The 17,923-nt window shown below is 40.1% G+C and overlaps 2 protein-coding genes across 2 annotated transcripts; both read right to left on the reverse strand.

Moving 5' to 3' along the window:
- Nucleotides 1-10,134: 10,134 nt before the first annotated feature.
- On the reverse strand, nt 10,135-11,130 carry LOC307134614 (trace amine-associated receptor 13c-like; the record flags this gene model as incomplete). The annotated part of the gene is made up of 1 exon (XM_079830495.1): nt 10,135-11,130. One exon carries the CDS (start codon nt 11,128-11,130, stop codon nt 10,135-10,137), a length of 996 nt encoding a protein of 331 aa, XP_079686621.1.
- Nucleotides 11,131-14,626: 3,496 nt separating this feature from the next.
- LOC307135642 (zona pellucida sperm-binding protein 4-like) lies at nt 14,627-17,081 on the reverse strand (the record flags this gene model as incomplete). The annotated part of the gene is made up of 6 exons (XM_079832215.1): nt 14,627-14,725; nt 15,117-15,264; nt 15,334-15,526; nt 15,613-15,770; nt 15,858-15,968; nt 17,068-17,081. The coding sequence occupies 6 exons, from the start codon at nt 17,079-17,081 to the stop codon at nt 14,627-14,629; spliced, it is 723 nt and encodes a 240-aa protein (XP_079688341.1).
- Between the last annotated feature and the right edge of the window lie 842 nt (nt 17,082-17,923).

Below are 17,923 nucleotides of genomic sequence, written 5' to 3' on the forward strand. Positions count from 1 at the left end.
TCTGAAGTACTTGGAAGAAACATCCAACCAGAGAATCGTTCCCTGTGACTTGCTTCATATAACCACATGCGTAACCACAGATAAAGGTCTCTGAAGATGCTATTTGTCTCTTCAACAGCTCTGAACGGCTCCTCACTGAAACACAGTCACTCCTGGAGGATCCACTACAAAGACGTGCTACAATCTATGCTGCCTTTTATACACTTGACACGTTGACTCTTTCCAAGACCAGCAGCATCAAGGGAGAAGAACATACAGCTGGGAGATCAACTGATCTACAGATCTCTCTGGACGGAAATATTCCTGACAGCCATCAGTTTGGTTCACATCTGTGAGAAGTGTTGTGTTGTATGTGGGTAAAAATGGTATTTCCAGCAGAATGAGTCTCATTCGATCCTCAGTGTAAAGGGCTTGCATTGCTCCCAGGATGACACCATTATTTAGGGCCCGAGCACTGATGGTGTGAGGACCATATTGGAATTGCTGAATTTCAAACTCAATGCACAAGTGTTTCCAACACAACTTTCCACTATGTAGTTTCCACAGTTTGAAGGTCATTTTTCACAGTTTTAATCTGATCTTTGTCGATTTAAAACGTATATTTACGTAATCGGGCACTTTCATCCAAAGCCGTTTGAGAAGAAATAGAACAGAATGATATAAAAGACATGAAAGTGACGCAAATATACAGTTATTCCTGAAAGCTGTGTAGTAATACGTTATGTGTAATGTGTTAACATTATGGACATGTTTTGTCTCTTTTTGAATATTAATCTTTGCATTAGCCTACTTAACAACATTTACTCATTTACCCCAAAGTGAGTTTCACTGGCATTTCAGAATTAAAAGAAAATAAAGAAACACCTCTGGATTATCCACATATAACTTGTATTTGCCTTAATTTATCCCCACAGCAGCATTTCAGCTTTTGATTATACATTAGTTACATAAATTAATGCAAAATGTGGAATAAATCATGGAAATTACATTTTTCAAATATAACTAATGACAAAAAGATGAATTATTGCATACACAAATTAATGATGCAGCTCTTTAGCAAGCATTTTGCATTTGTTACTCATATTAGTAAGTTATGGAAAGCAACCCTGTGTGTGAGCAGGTCAAAGGTGAACGGTCTCGAATATGCAACTCCACATTTGAAAATGTCTCCATCTAGTGGTTAATTCCTCTGAGTGAGTTCACTGGGTAAACCTGATGTATCTCCCTTTAGTGACTACCCATTCAACACTGTACTCTTTTTAGGTTATATAACATTTATGTAAAACAATATAATAGAGACAGACAAAAATGTAGTGACATTGTAAATTGTAAATCATTGCAGCATCCATTCCCGGATAATTTTACAAAGATGTTTTGGCACAGTGAGACGAGATACATGGCTCATGTTGAATAAGATAAAAAAAATTAGGAAACACGATGTGAATTAAGAATTAATCTAAATATCATCAGCAGTATCTTTACATTCTCCTGGATATGAGAGACTGAACATACATTTCTGTAACCCATAAAAATGTTCTGGCTTTGTGCTTGAGATTCACATATATGTATAATTAATCATTTGTAAAACAACAGAAGTTGGATATAAGGCAAATTGAAGTTTACTTAATCCGTTTGTGTTGAGATTACATGAATGATTTGTGTTGCATTAACTGAAGCTGGGTGGGGCTTGTTAGTTCCCAGCATGCTTTGCATATGGCTAAATAAAGATAGAGTAAAGGCCTGTACACACCGGGACGAATGTCGCGCGCGCTTATCGCCAGCGTTTTTCGTGCCGTTTTTCGGCGCGTCTTGAGTGTTCACACCCAAGCGATTTTCACTGGCGCTGCGCCGAGTGAACGTGCACATTCGGTCGATGCGCTCCCGGTACACAAGATGGTGCTGCGGCACTTTAAGCCTCTGACACTCGCTTGTCACACAGAAGGAGAAGAGAGACAGTATTTACGTGCTTGCCAAAACCATAGACATATTATGTATATGGACAAAACCATTCACACACTTTTTGCTAACTGGCAAGCAGCATTAGCAGTTCATCTTCTTCTTTGTCTACTTACTACTTCTTCGTCGTATCAATGCGTGCTCGGCAAGACCGTTTTGTGCTTGAGCGCCACCAAGTCGTGTTTTACTGTCACTTCAGCAGCTCCAGGCACGTGAACAAAAGCGCCGATCTCATTGGTCGGCCAGTTTTTTACGCGCCGCGTCAAAATAAAAAAACGAACCCGAGGCGTTTTTTTAAAAATTACGCTTTTACGCTTGCCGTTTTGCGCGTCGGTGTGAACACTCACATTGGCGCCCATTGTTTAGTCCCTAGGCGTTAAACGTCGGCGATAAACGCGCGCGAAAATCGTCCCGGTGTGAACAGGCCTTAAGGCCCTGTCCCAAATGGCACCCTAAACCCTAAACCCCTAAACCCTCAGAGGTCTTCTTCTGAGTCTGCACTTTCACAACGTAATGTCGCTTTGACCGCCGGGTAGAAGTCCTCTGCGCTCACGAACTTGCGGGCTCAGCTGAAGTGTGCATCGAGGGCACATAGCAGCCGCAAAGGGGGCGCTCACGAGCACCCTTCTTTAAGCTTAAATGATGAATGGGACACCCTACCGCCTTGTGGACTTAACGGACACGCGCATGCAGCGCCCATTAGACCAAAAGTGCACATGAAGTTGGGACAGGGCCTAAATGTTTTTATTTTAAATGTAAAAGTGTTATTTTATGTATTTTTGAGCAAGATGAGAAAGGGGGAGACTTTATTGTGTTTAATAGTGTTTAATATTCAGTTATGTTGGAATGATTAGAACAATTTAAATTACAGCGGGTTACCATTGTGGAAAAGAGTGGAGCATTTGCTTAGGCTGTGGACTAAAACAACTAATGTCATAACAGCTTTGCTAAAGCTTAGCATTTAAGATGCTAATGTATGCTATTGCTAACTAAAAGTTTGTCAATTAGCTAGTGCAGTATTATAATTGATTTGTGTAACAATAAAATACAACCCCAAATCAGAAAAAGTTGGGACAGTATGGAAAACGCAAAAAAGAAAAGAAAAAAAGAAGTGATTTCTAAATTTACTTTGACTTGTATTTCATTGCAGACAATATGAACACAAAATATTTCATGTTTTGTCTGGTCAACTTCATGTCATTTGTAAATATGTATCCTTTCCTGTCATTCAGACCTGCAACACATTTCAAAAAAAGTTGGGACAGTAAAGCATTTACCACTTTGTAATGTTGCCATTCCTTTTCACAACACTTAAAAGACGTATAGGGACTGAAGACACCAAGTGATGAAGTGTTTCAGGTGTAATTTTGTCCCATTCTTCCTGCAATCAAGTCTTAAGGTGGGCAACAGTACGGGGTCTTTTTTGTCGCATTTTGCGCTTCAAAATGCGCCACACATTCTCTATTGGAGACAGGTCGGGACTGCAGGCAGGCCAGTCAAGTACCCGTACCCTCTTCCTCCGCAGCCAGGACTTTGTAATGTGTGCAGAATGTGGTTTTGCATTGTCTTGTTGAAATATGCATGGACGTCCCTGGAAAAGATGTCTTCTTGAAGGCAGCATATTATGCTCCAAAATCTCTATGTACTTTTCAGCATTAATGGTGCCTTCACAGAAGTGCAAGTTACCTTTGCTAAGGGCACTGACACAACCCCATACCATGACAGACCCTGGCTTTTGGACTTGTTGCTGGTAACAGTCTGGATGATCCTTTTCTTCTTTGGTCCGGAGCACACGGCGTCCATTCCTCCCAAAAAATACCTGAAATACTGATTAATCTGACCACAGTACACGTTTCCACTGTGTGATGGTCCATCCAGATGCCTCCGAGCCCAGAGAAGTCGACGGCGCTTCTGGACACTGTTAACATAGGGCTTCCTTTTGGCACAGTACAGTTTTAACTGGAATTTGTGGATGTAACTACGTATTGTGGTACTTGACAAAGGTTTGCCAAAGTAGTCCTGAGCCCATGTGGTGATATCGCTTATAGATGAATGACGATTCTTGATGCAGTGCCACCTGAGGGATCGGAAATCACGGTTGTTCAGCTTAGGCTTGCGCCCTTGTCCTTTACGCACTGAAATTCCTCCAGATTCCTTGAATCTTTTAATTATGTTATGCACTGATGAATGTGAAATATCCAAAACTCTTCCTATCTTTCTTTGTGGAACATTGTTTTGAAACATTTCAATAATTTTCTCACGGATTTGTTGGCAAACTGGCGATCCTCTGCCCATCTTTGCTCCTAAAGGATTAGACCTTTCTTGGATGCTGCTTTTGTACCTAATCATAATTACAATCACCTGTTGACATCCCCTGTTTCAAATCACATCATTATTTAACCATTTTACCTCATTACTAGCCCTAAATTGCTCCTGTCCCAACTTTTTTTGAAATGTGTTGCAGGTCTGAATGACAGGAAAGGATGCATATTTACAAATGACATGAAGTTGACCAGACAAAACATGAAATATTTTGTGTTCATATTGTCTGCAATGAAATACAAGTCAAAGTAAATTTAGAAATCACTTCTTTTTTTTATTTGCGTTTTTCATACTGTCCCAACTTTTTCTGATTTGGGGTTGTATATGAAATTGAAGTGAATGAATGAATATATGAAATTGGATGCCTGAATCAAGCCATGGATTCAAGTGTCTAATGTTTTGATTGGCAGTGTATTATTATCAGTGATTAAATAAAGTGTTTGAGAGCAGTTTAAAAGTCAAGTGGTCTTATACATCTTTATAGCAGCAGCTTTATACTGACCGATAGAGATAAAAACATTAATTTGTGCCATTTTCATCCATTGATATCTTATCTTTAGGCCATTTTACCAGAAGGAATGCTTGCTTCTGCAAATCAGAAGGGTGGAAGATGCACAGAGCTGGCATCATTATTGGTCAACAGTGGCAATGTTAAAATCATTTGCTAGGTTAAACAAGTCAAAGGGATTTTTCACCCAAACACAGAGAACTGATCAAATATTTTGACTCCGTTATTTGCATAAAAAAATTAGGATTCTCTGTTTAAAACAAAAAAGGATAATGTACAATCCCTCAGATCCTCATTCAAAATCCCTTAGTGAGCAATATTTCATCATTCATTCAGGTATGCATCTCAAAGTTTTGGAGGGCAGCACAAATAAAGATGTTTGTACTTACTGTTGTAAATTGTCATTAAAAGTTTAGCGCTTGAACAAACAGTCCCACTGAGCTGGTGTGTGTGAAGCCTCGCAGGTCTTCATTATCAGCATCTGCTTTTCCCTTTAACACCTTTAATTGCACTTTCCTGTCTAAGAGTTGCATCACTAAACACACACACCCTCAAAGCCAAGTCTAAACAATTGCAATTATACAGTGAAAAAAAAGGGCAAAATATTGTTATAAAAATTACAATTTCCTAAAATCGTATGCAGCATCTTGTTAATAGACAGATGTTGTAGAGATATGGGAAATAGCACTGACACTGACTGAAGCAGAGACTTATTTACTGCCCAAAAAATTGTGGCTCATTAGTATATTTTTCAATAATTATAGTACACATCAGCACATTAAAGCATTTGGTGTGAGCCAAGTTGGTTAGACATCAGCATTCAGTTTGTTTAGACGGAGAAATGCTAAATGTGCCGTGGTGGTGGGGGGATCCTGAGGACAGGTTTGAGAACCACTGCTCTAGAGGACACTATGGGGAACAAATACCCACACCCCCATGCTGAAGGGATGAGTGCCCATTTAGCTGACCTAAAGTCAAGACTCAAAGGAGTTCCCATCCTTAAGTTACACACCAGCATTGTGACTAATTCCCTATATCCAGAGCCTGAGCTAAAAAAACCCTTTCAGGCAAAGCTCAAGAGCTTGGTATACAAACACATTAAAGGGAATATCGTCATAGACCATAGCTATAAAGAATGGAGGCCTCAACAGGATGACTCTAAAAGACAGGAGGCCTAACTACATTCTCTATTCAGGCCAGAATCCAAGGAGGCTCACAGAGAGCCTAATCACGCAGAACTTCAGTTCAGACAGAGCCCTGAAGAGCAGATGCCTCAAAGAAGACTACTCTCAAGTAAGAGGCCTAGCAACGCTCTAACCAAAAGGCAGCAGCCAAAAAAGCTCAGCAAGAGCTAGCAACCTGACACTACTACCTATTCCGGATCTCAGGACGGAGGCCTCAACAAACCTAAGAGGAAGCCTAACCTCAACAAACCTGAGAGGATGCCTAACCACATCCTAACACAAAACAGCCTAACAACCTGATCCAACTGGCCCGCAAAGCTCTGCAGAGTCATGGTCTCAGTACAATGACTCTCATAAGGAGAGGAGGCCGAGCAACACTCCCCACTAAGGTCAGTAGCCAAGGAGGCTCACAGAGAGCCTAGAGCACCTGCCAAACTACCTGCCCGAGCTATAGGGACGAAGGTCCTTGCACAGGGAAGCAGAGCCCTCAACAGGACTACTCTCTATAGCGAGGGGAGGCCTAATAATGCTCACTTTTTTTTACAAACGTTATTCAAGGCGGCTCACAGAGAACCTAACAACTTGGTCCCTAGCTGAACTCAAAGGATGGGTTTCCATGTAGTATGTCCTACACCCATTTATCATTAATAACAGGCAGAGCTCAGGGGAACTGATGGCCAAAAATAATTAAAACACTCCCAACCCAGGGGCACCAACGAAGGTTCACACAGAGATTCTACAACTCAGTGCTACTGCATAATTTGGTCCTGAGAACAGAAGCCTCAGTATGACAACGCTCTAAAGTGAGAGGAGGCATAACGACATTATATGCTCAGGGCAGCTTCCAAGGAAGCTTAAAGAGAGCATAACAACTCGGAATTGCTATTCAGGCAAAGCTCTAGGGGGAGCGGAGGCCTTAATTTGTACAATTCACTTAGGAAAGAGAAGGCCTAGCAATGGTCAACTCAACATGATGACTCTCAAAGTGAGAGGAGGCCCAACTACATCCTACATCCTACACAGAGAGCCTATCCTCTAAATTATCTCAGCGAAGCTCTAGAAAGCGAACGCCTCAAAGGAAGACTCTCATATTGAGTGAAAGTCTAACAACGCTCCAGACCTAAAGCAGTGGCCAAGGAGGCTCACAAAGAGCCTAACAACATAGGCATCACTGGCCAAGCTCAAAGGACTGAGGTCTCACCGTGACGACTATCTAAAGCGAGAGCAGACCTAGCTACGCCCAAAACCAAAACAAATTCCCAAGGGAGGCTCAATAGAGCCTAACAACTCAGATTCAGGCGGAGCTCATAGGGAGTGGAGGCTTATAATAACTCCCTAGAGAGAAAGAGAGAGAGAGAGAGAGAGAGAGAGAGAGAGAGAGAGAGAGAGAGAGAGTAGGCCAAACAACGCTTCCTTTCTAAAGCATTGGCCAAGGAGGCTCACACAGAGCCTAACAACTCAACACCACTGCCTGGTTGAGCCCTGAGGACGGAGGCTTCAGCATAACGACTCTCTAAAGCAGGGGTCTCAAACTCACGGCCTGCGGGCCACTTGAGGCCAGCGGGATATTTTGTGGTCCCCTACTTGACATCAAAGTTTAGTTTTAGTGTTTGTTGGTTGACACCGCGTGATTGACAGGAACAGAATGTGAGGCTAATTGAGATGTCCAATCAAATCAAAGTAGGTGGGGTTCACGTTCGCTTTTGGCTCATGCAGTTTTCACAGAGACGTACTATTTATCGATTAATGCAGTTGCGGAAAGAGACTCTATTCTTTCCGGTGAAATCACAAACCACACAAACGTGTCCAAGCTCTTAATATACAATCATTGATGAACATCTTTGATTTTAATGAAGAAAAGAAAAAACTATATGAGAGCGGATTAGAACTTGGAACCTTTAACACGGTTTACAAAAATTATACCACTAGACCACAAGGGAACTCAAATGTTGACAGTGAATATATGTATTTATTCACTCATGCGAAGAATCTCGGGACTAATAATATATTTGTTATACATTAACACAAATTAATGCAAATATTGTTTGCAAATAGTCCCCAAAAGATTATGTCCCAACTACAATTAGACCTAGAATTTCTTTCACTGTTCTGTTTGATATGGTTACGGCCTGGCTTTTAATTAGTCTATTATTTTAAATAAAATTAAAAGCATTCATTATTTCATAATGATTTAATTTATATAGGCTATATTTAAAAAAATAGGCAGGAGAAGCCTATGTTCTGAAGAACCGTTCATGTTCAGAAGGAAAGTTCAAATTGAGAGGAACAGTTCATGTTCAGAAGAAACTGTTAATAATAAAGATTGAGGAGATCGAATCAGTTGTTTTCCTTTTTTTTTTTTTTAATACTTTGAACACTTTTTTTGTGGAATACTTGATGCGGCCCAGCCTGACCCAGAGTCTACCTCCAGCGGCCCCCAGGTAAATTGAGTTTGAGACCCCTGCTCTAAAGCGAGAGTAGGCCTAACTACGTCAGAACAGCTCACCAAAGAGGCTCACATAGCTCTGGGGAGCTCCGCTCCTCATCGAGCACATCACTGGTCCAGAAATCCAACTCGATGAGCCAAGATAGGTGAAGCAGCATCACAAAAACTCCAAGCAGTAGATCAGACACAGCCAAAGAGAGGATGAGGATGTTAGCAGGTGAGCTGCTTGAAGTGACTAACACAGATGATGGAATATTTGCAATGAGTAGCCTATATGTTGCTTGCAAAAAATGAATTAAACTACTTTTAAGTAGCCTTCAAATAAGACTTCATTCACTACCTAGATAACTGACACAGCATTATAATTCAGCCCACATACCACGTGGAATAATGGCACTATGGCAGTCTGCTCCTGTTTGCCAGATCATATAAATAGTTACCATTAGCAGTTAGCCAACATCACCTGATCACATTTTGTCTTGGCTTTCTGTGCTATTGCAAAGTGTTTTATAAAGACACTGTTACGGCTGGCAGAGAAAACCAAAATATAAAATCCAGAGCCCAACTAAAGGAAACACTAATCACCATAACGGTGACTTCAAACCAAACTAGAGCTTAACCCCTGTTAATTCTAAATAACTTTTGAATAATGATTCCAAAAATGTGTACTTTGCATTAATATTTATCCTAAATTTACAAATCCAAATAAATTGAATAACTAAGCTTCTCTTAGTAATGATTAGTTTCTGAGTTACAAATAAATCAAATATAAATCATATGAAGACAAATGTAGTCTATGGACATATGTACAGCCAACAAATTACAATTCACGATCAAGATCACATGGGCTTTGAAAATGGCATGCTTTGGTTTACTCAAAGATCTTGCTGCGCTTGCTCTCAGAGACGTGAATTTAACCGTGACCATGACTTTAAGGTATACTATTAATTGTTCACCTAGTAGTTGGTAAAATGCAGGGTAGAAACACATGACGGCGTGCAGGCTGACTGTCCTTGGCTTTAAGATGCATTTGAACAGTTAAGGGTCAATATGTTTTGTACTTTTAAAATGAATGTATGAAATGAAGTGTCATTTAAATTGGCCTACACATTATTTATTCTTATAAAACAAAGAAATGCTGTTGAAGAATGTGAATTTTACATACATTCGTCTCTAAACACACTACTCTTTGTAAAAAAGAACAACTGATCCACAATGGAGATTGCACAATTATACATTTATGTATGCGCATATAACTTTTTGTATGGCTTTTTTGTCTGCTTTTTGTAAAGCCATACAGTCTTATCTGATCTGTTCCATCTTTAGTATGACAGCCTAACACACTCATCCCACAATAAATGGACATTCATTAGATACTTATAATAATGATAATTAGACTACTAAACATTAAATGTTAATAAGAAGGAAAGACCTGATAGCCAAAGTAGGTAAGGACATTGTAAATCTAAAATTAAGCATCTGTATTACATGATCAAAAATCATAAAGAAATAGAAAAGGTTATACTATATATATTTAGAATGTTCTCAAAAAACTTACCAACCAACAAACATTTTACTTTTGATAAATAATGCAGATAATAAGCTCATGCTTCTTGAATAATTGTATTTATTCATCAAAATATAATATAATAAGATTTTAACAATAATGATGAAAAACTAAATAAGAAGGAAATACATCATTTTGACAGTATTCCTTATTAAGAGCTTAAAGAGAGTACATTCATTAGAGAGGAGTCTGTGTTAAATACTTTAAGAGTTACAATTACTTTTAAACTTTTCTTAAACCAAGGGTATACAATAGCGTAAATAAGCGGATTGATAGAGGAATTAAGGTAAAAGAGAATCAAAACAGTGTTGATAACATTAGAAAATGAGTAATCTCTTAAGAAATTTGTTAAAGAACAAATATAATATGGCAGTAAACACAGAAGAAACACAAAGACCAGAATCCCAAGAGCTAATGCAGCTTTTCGCTCTGATTTGTCACTGACTCTGTTTTTAGAGGATTCTCTTTTGTTGTGAACATGAAGGGCTCTTATAGCAGTCACATGTTTCCTAGCAATGACAAAAACATGTGTGTATAATATTATGATGAGTGAACATGGCATAAGAAACACAACCAGGAGATCAATGAGGGATGAAACCCCATCAATAACATAAAGACATACTCCTGGACACATGGCAGTGAAGTTTCCATTAATGAAGAGAAGAGTGAAGTTATAAAGAAGTGAAAACAGCCAGTTAAATAAAGTTGCTATGCTGTTCACAGTGGGTGAGATTTTCTCTGAGTAAACAAAAGGAGAACGTAAAGCTAAAAACCGATCAACTGCGATTAGAGCCACAGTGTGAACAGAGACACTTGTCGCTTGAAAAGTCACAAAATTGAAAACAGAGCACATGACCGGTCCAGAAATCCAACATGACTCGATGAGCCAAGACAAATGAAGTGGCATCACAAAAACTCCGACCAGCAGATCAGACACAGCCAAAGAGAGGATGAGGATGTTAGCAGGTGTGTGGAGCTGCTTGAAGTGACTAACAGAGATGATGACCAGCAGGTTTCCACACACGGTCAGAAGAGCCACAGCTGCTGCGGCCACATACAGAATCACATAGACAGATAAAGAAACAGATCTCTCTGGACAGAAATATTTCTGACAGCCATCAGTTTGGTTCATTGCTGTAAGATTCATTCTGAAGTACTTGGAAGAAACATCCAACCAGAGAATCGTTCCCTGTAACTTCCTTCATATAACCACATGCGTAACCACAGATAAAGGACTCTGAAGATGCTATTTGTCTTTCCAACAGCTCTGAACGGCTCCTCACTGAAACACAGTCACTCCTGGAGGATCCATTACAAAGACGTGCTACAATCTATGCTGCCTTTTATACACTTGATATGTTGACTCTTTCCAAGCATCAAGGGAGAAGAACATACAGCTGGGAGATCAACTGATCTACCGATCTCTCTGGACAGAAATATTCCTGACAGCCATCAGTTTGGTTCACAGCTGTGAGAAGTGTTTTGTTGTGTGGGTAAAAATGGGATTTCCAGCAGAATGAGTCTTATTCGATCCTCAGTGTAAAGGGTTTGCATTGCTCCCAGTGAGGTAGATGACACCAACTTTGGCAAACATGTTTAGCTGATTTTATGCATAATCACTATCACTTTTTTCATTATTTAGGGCCCGAGCACCGATGGTGTGAGGACCCTATTGGAATTGCTCAGTTGCTCAGCTCAATTGATTCTCCCAAATAAATCACATATTGGAGGGCCTAAACATGCTTGAAAACTCATGAAACTTTGCACACGCGTCAAAAGTGGTGAACATTTACGTCCAGTACTGGTTTCAGAATTAGGCCTGGCAAAATGGCTCTATAGCGCCACCTAAAAAATGTCAAATAAGCGCCGTTCAAGCTGCCTTTCACGTACAAGTGTAACCCTGTATAAAGAAATAAATTAAGTTTATAAAAAGGAAATTATTAAATGGTCTGTTAAAATAATAAACTAACTAGAAATTAGTAAAACATGTAAGAAAAATTGTGAAATCAAAGTGAAATTCATGTCAGTGTGATGATTGACATCTTAATGATTGTCCAATTACGTGAGATTTACATTGAAGGCCCGCCCCACCACACTAGTTGCGAATGGGAGAAGCCATTTTCTTTTCTGTTCGATTGGTGAAACGAGCAGCAGCATAACTTTGTGTAAAAGTTTACCAATGTGCAGAGAGGATTAGAAGAGAGACGTTTATGTTCAATTTTCTTTGGATTGGGTCGGGTTTTTTGCCTACGCTGGAATTGTTCGATTCAGCGTGATCGTGACGATTCATTCGAGATGGCGAGCCTTTCCCAGTGAGATGAACATAGTGAACTGTGAGATTTGAGTTCAAACAAACACCTGAGGAATTGGGTAGGAAAGATCTGATTGCCTGTTTGATTTTTGCTCGTGAACTAATGAATCGTTTTCAGCGAATTTACGGATTTTTGAATCTTTGAACCGAATCTTCGATTCGAATCTTTGAAACGAATCTTTCAACTGAACTTTTTGAACTGGACTTTTTGAATTGAACCCTTTGAACTGATCCTTTCAACGAATCTTTCAACTGAACTTTTTGAACCCCTTTTCTTCTGAACCATTATTTTTGCACTGTTCAATACCAAGGATTTCATTTTGAATATGGTTTTGGGTGAACTGTCCACCTTTACAATTGTGAATGTTTGTAATTGATATTGAAGGTGTGTTATTCTAGATAGATATTCATAGCTAGAGGGTGCACCCAATCAAAAGGAGTCAAGTGAACTTGTTAAATTACAGTCAATTTAATTGAAGGTTCATGTAACTGTGATTTATTATTGAACAAGTATTGTGACATGGATTGAGTTTTATTTTATTTTCCTTTTAAAAAGAAATTTCAATTTCACTAAAGATTTACTTTTAATTCAACAGTGTTGTTTTTATTACACCTCCATAGTCGAACCTATTGGCCTATGATTAATACTAGCTGCAAGTGCAATATTAATTGACACGTGTGCTACACAAGTATGAAATTCGGTAGACACACGTAAAAGCCCAATACATACAAAAAAGGCCCTAGTGCAAAATCTGAAAAACCAACAGGAAGTGAGATATTTGGAATTTTCTCTGCAAAATATTTGCAGTTTTTGCCATTTCCAGACGTTGTACTATAACGAACTCCTACTAGAGATTTAATCAGATCAACATATTTGCACAGTCTAATCTAAAGGCCTTAGCGATGTTAAATTGCGAAGATCGAGTTTTCCATGAAATGCATGTCAGTGGCAGCCTCAATAAGTTTAATGGTTTGCCTTAAAACAGGAAGTTGTTGTTACTCGGGCATACAATTTCCGATCTGCCCCAAACTTCACATGATATGAGTCCTGACCTGAAGACATCTACATGTCAATATTCAGTTCCAGTCATAGTGCCATTTGCGGGCAACAGGAAATGCAACAAGCACAGGCAGTTAAACAAAGTAGCTTATTATTCAAATCTACAGAAGCAATATGGTTTAGACCAGTTAAGGTCACGCTCTGGAAACGGTTTATAAAGACCCCTTTCATGAGTGAAGGATACAATTGTCAAAAAAGGACAAGTTCAAAACATTTTAGACCCCATTTACACCTGTATTTAGCATAATCCACTTGTGATTAGACTGATAAAAAAAAATTGTACCAGGTGTAAACAGGGCCTTAGAAAGGAACCCAGGTGGGATACACCAGTTAAGGGACTAAACCAGCTTTTATTAAGGGCCCGTACACACGGAGACGCGTATCACTGTATACGTATACATTTTTTATCGTATTGGCGTTTCGTCCACACGGATCCAGCGTTTTGGGAGACTGAAACCGCTGTTTTGAAACCGGGTCCTAAAGTGGATAAATCTGAAAACGACACCCTTGCGGTTTTGTGTATACAGCCAATCCGTATATTTTGTGAAACGGTGATGTCATCACACGTCTTGCGAGGGGAAGACTAGAAGAGATACAACTACAGGCACTGGGCATGCACACATCAATACTGTGTTGTTTAATTACTGTATTTGCATTAGTGTAAGGGCATGTTTAGGGTTGGGGTAGGTGTATGCGTTAATAAAACACAACTGGTAAGTAGCAAATTTATTTATTATTTTATTGTGAGATTACCTCACCTCCAACTGTTGCCGTACCCCTTCAAGCCACAACTCTTCTGTTTGTGTATTTCTGTGGCAGAATTAGTGCCACATACTGGCCTGGCATGTTTACTACATCATTGAGCCGTTTTCATGCTCTCATGTGTACACAGATATTTCTTGAAAAAAATAAAAAAATAAAACCAGGATAGGGAAAGTTCTGGCTTTGTGTGGACGGGGCCTAAAGCGCCAGTCTACTTTTCAATAAACATTGGGGCTAGCCTAAAGAAAAAAGGCTGGTCACAATTTGGGATTATAAAAGGACAATGCAGGTTGATACTGATTTTACTGCAGATGCAATGCTATACTTGCATGACTTCGGGGGCTTTCAAATAGCATTACCAAAAAACAGGGACTTGGCATGCTTGAATAGCAATACAGTTATTCAAGTCCAGCCATAAAGCCACAAGTAGAGACCAAAAAAAAAAAAAAACCTAATTTGATACCATTAAGAACAGGGACCCAGGTTAGCAACTGGAACTTGGCCAATAGGTCAGGTTTGGGCAGAAACTTTGCTTGTTTCGTTCAAGTCAAGCACAACCTTGAAGCAAAAAGGGGACTCTGGTTTAGTAGTTTGGCCCAATAAATCAAACTGAGAACAGTCATGAAAGATCAATACCAAAGAGACAGTTGAGTTTAGAAGTTTATTGAAACTACTAAAGTCACATAACCAGGTTAACTTCTCCACTAGACACAACCGTTTGCCCACTAGAGGTGGTCTTGACGTCAGCATCTCTTCCTGGAAAGAAAAATGGTAGAATCGTGAGGCATTTAAAAACCAAATTCTCATGGTTCCTGGAGTGAGTTTACAACAAGCACTCACTTTTCCTGGCACAGCTTTGCTCACAGGAGCCAGAAGAGGGATGGCACACTGCTGTACTACAGTGGATAAAGATCTAACAGAGGGGGGAAAGGGTTAAGCCACAGAAAAATCACTAATTAAATTTTTTTTTTAAGGATTCAGGTAAGGCTGCAGAGCATACAGTTTCCTGTAGAGGAGCCAGTGATGCTGGATCCACAAATGTGAACATCTTCACAACAAAGCGCTTGTAGTGGGTTGGGAAGTGAAGACCAGAAGATCCAGCCACCGGAACCAATGTGGTCAGGTAACGGTCATCCTGGTAAGGGCATCTGAAAGGTAAAGAGGCAGTCAGAAACACCTTACAGCACACTAGATGGATAAAGACTAGCCTTACTCACCCATCGACCAGAAGGTCCCACTGGGGTAGACTGAGTGGACTGGGGGTTGATGTCGCCCAGCAACGTCCCAGCATTAGGACAATGTTGGGGTCGGTCCTCTCCAAAATGCGCACCTCAACATACACTGGCTCCCGCAGGACTTTTGTGACTGGATAATCAGCATCGCTGTAGTAGGACATGTATGCCTCATCACCTGAGGAAGAAAAGTAGCGTTTAACCAGAAACTGCTGCAATCTGGAGTTTTAGAAAATACTTATGCATATGTGGACAGACACTTACCTTCTGCACAGCCTTTGGTGACACATTGACCATTTGCCAGTCTAAGCTCCACCCTGAGGGGTCCAGGAGCTGCTACTGGTGGAGGTGGAGGAACAGTGTTGACCTCCACAACCAGAGCTTCCACAGAAGTAGCAGAGTACCTACACTGGAAAAGAAGCCTAGAGAACAAACAGTGAGCTTGTAGTCTGTTAAGGATTAATATTTTCTTAAAAAAAAAACAAAAACAAAAAAGACAAATAACCTACTCAAAATGGCTGTCCCTTGTGATGGAACCAAGTGGTCCGACACCCACTTCATACGAGGTGGTAATTCGGTTCTCATACACCACATATTCACTGTCCTCCTGCAAATAGTAACTGTTGGCATCCAGTCCATTATAAGCCACACAGAACAGAACCACAAGCAGCTACTCACCATCATGCCTGTGCCACATGCAGTGACAGGGAACTGGTATATAGCAAAGGAAGGTGTGGATCCCACAGGACTACAAGGTGGGTCATTTCCACCAAGGAGACGGACTGAATCCAGGCTCAAGCGAGGTAGTGTGACATCTTTAGCCACCACTACCACAAACTGACCATCTCTTATACACTGGACAGTCACTGGAACAAGGTAAAAGCAGGTTATTACTGAGGAGTGGTTTGACATGAACACCTTTACCTTGACTAACACTTACCTGCCTTCCCATAGAAACACTGTTGTCCATTAAAGCAGCAGTTGATAGATTCACACTCAGCACCACTGATACCAGGTGGGCCACATTGAATCTGCTCATAATCAGCTACAGCACATTTGTCAAGGGGCTCTGCCTGCACCACTGGCTGCTTAGGCTGAAACTGCTGAGAAAACTGTTGACTAGCTTGAACCTTCTGAGGAAACTGCGGACTAGCTTGTTGTTGAACCTTCTGAGGAAACTGCTGACTAGCTTGTTGTTGAACCTTCTGAGGAAACTGCTGACTAGCTTGTTGTTGAACCTTCTGAGGAAACTGCTGACTAGCTTGTTGTTGAACCTTCTGAGGAAACTGCTGACTAGCTTGTTGTTGAACCTTCTGAGGAAACTGCTGACTAGCTAGCTGTTGAACCTTCTGAGGAAACTGTTGACTAGCTTGTTGTTGAACCTGCTGAGGAAACTGTTGACTAGCTAGCTGTTGAACCTTCTGAGGAAACTGTTGACTAGCTTGTTGTTGAACCTGCTGAGGAAACTGTTGACTAGCTTGTTGTTGAACCTTCTGAGGAAACTGTTGACTAACTAGCTGTTGAACCTGCTGAGGAAACTGTTGACTAGCTAGCTGTTGAACCTGCAGAGGAAACCGTTGATTTCCATGTTGTTGAACCCACTGGTCAGTTTCCTGTAACATCAGAGCTTGAGGATTCTGGGGCAGATTAATCCACTGTGGAACAGCATGACAAAAAGCACAAAACCACACACAAAGTGCCAGCGATTGAATAGCACACCAAATTCCTGCCATTGTTCAACAGCTAGTCACACTGTTAAGCTGATGCTCTTTGGTCTTTTTGTATTCTACAGATTTTGGCTAATTAACGATAATCCCTCCCTCTTCATTAACAGTCATGATTCTCCAGACTTGCCCAAATGGGAGCTTATGCTACCAGAAAATTCTCATTGGTTCTCAAAATTATACGTATGTGATGTTTCTTGACTCCAATTAGTCCGATTTGTCATATTGAAGACAAATAAAGGCAGTTCTACAATTCCTGCTTGACACAGGACTGTATGTAAGAATCTAGTTTAAATCTTGACCTGTGGAGTGCAGTAATACGCTTAGTAGCGTCTACACTGCCGGAATCCCACACGAAGAAGAAGAAGACAAATAAAAAGGTTAATGCTAAGGTTTGCTTCTGGAGCTTGCCCAAAGTACTTTGGGTAGATGTTTGGTGCATTCTGCTTTGCTTGTAGACTTGAATTACTACTTTTACAATAACTTTATATGGCAGAAATAGTAAGAGTAGTCTGTAGTTCCGAATTTAGCCTAATAGCAATTAGTTTAATATTAAACATCCAAAGTGCAATGGTCTTGTTTGTATTTTCAAATTTGTAAATTGTACTTAACACATTGTGCGCATTGAACACACATTATAGTTGTTTGTGTTCTTCGATACACATAGACTAATCAAGTTTATTCTTTAAAACATGATTGCTTTACTGTAAGTGTTGTATGAAACACTTAAGATAAAGGCTGTAAATGCTATGCATTCTAGGCCATGTATCTTGTGTAAATTGGAATAAGTTTAATACTGGAATTGTGCAATTTCAAGTTGCATGTGTGTCTATGTTGAATTTGTTAGTCTC

The sequence above is a fragment of the Gobio gobio genome, assembly GCF_949357685.1.
Source record: "Gobio gobio genome assembly, chromosome: 12".
Lineage (NCBI taxonomy): Eukaryota > Metazoa > Chordata > Actinopteri > Cypriniformes > Gobionidae > Gobio > Gobio gobio.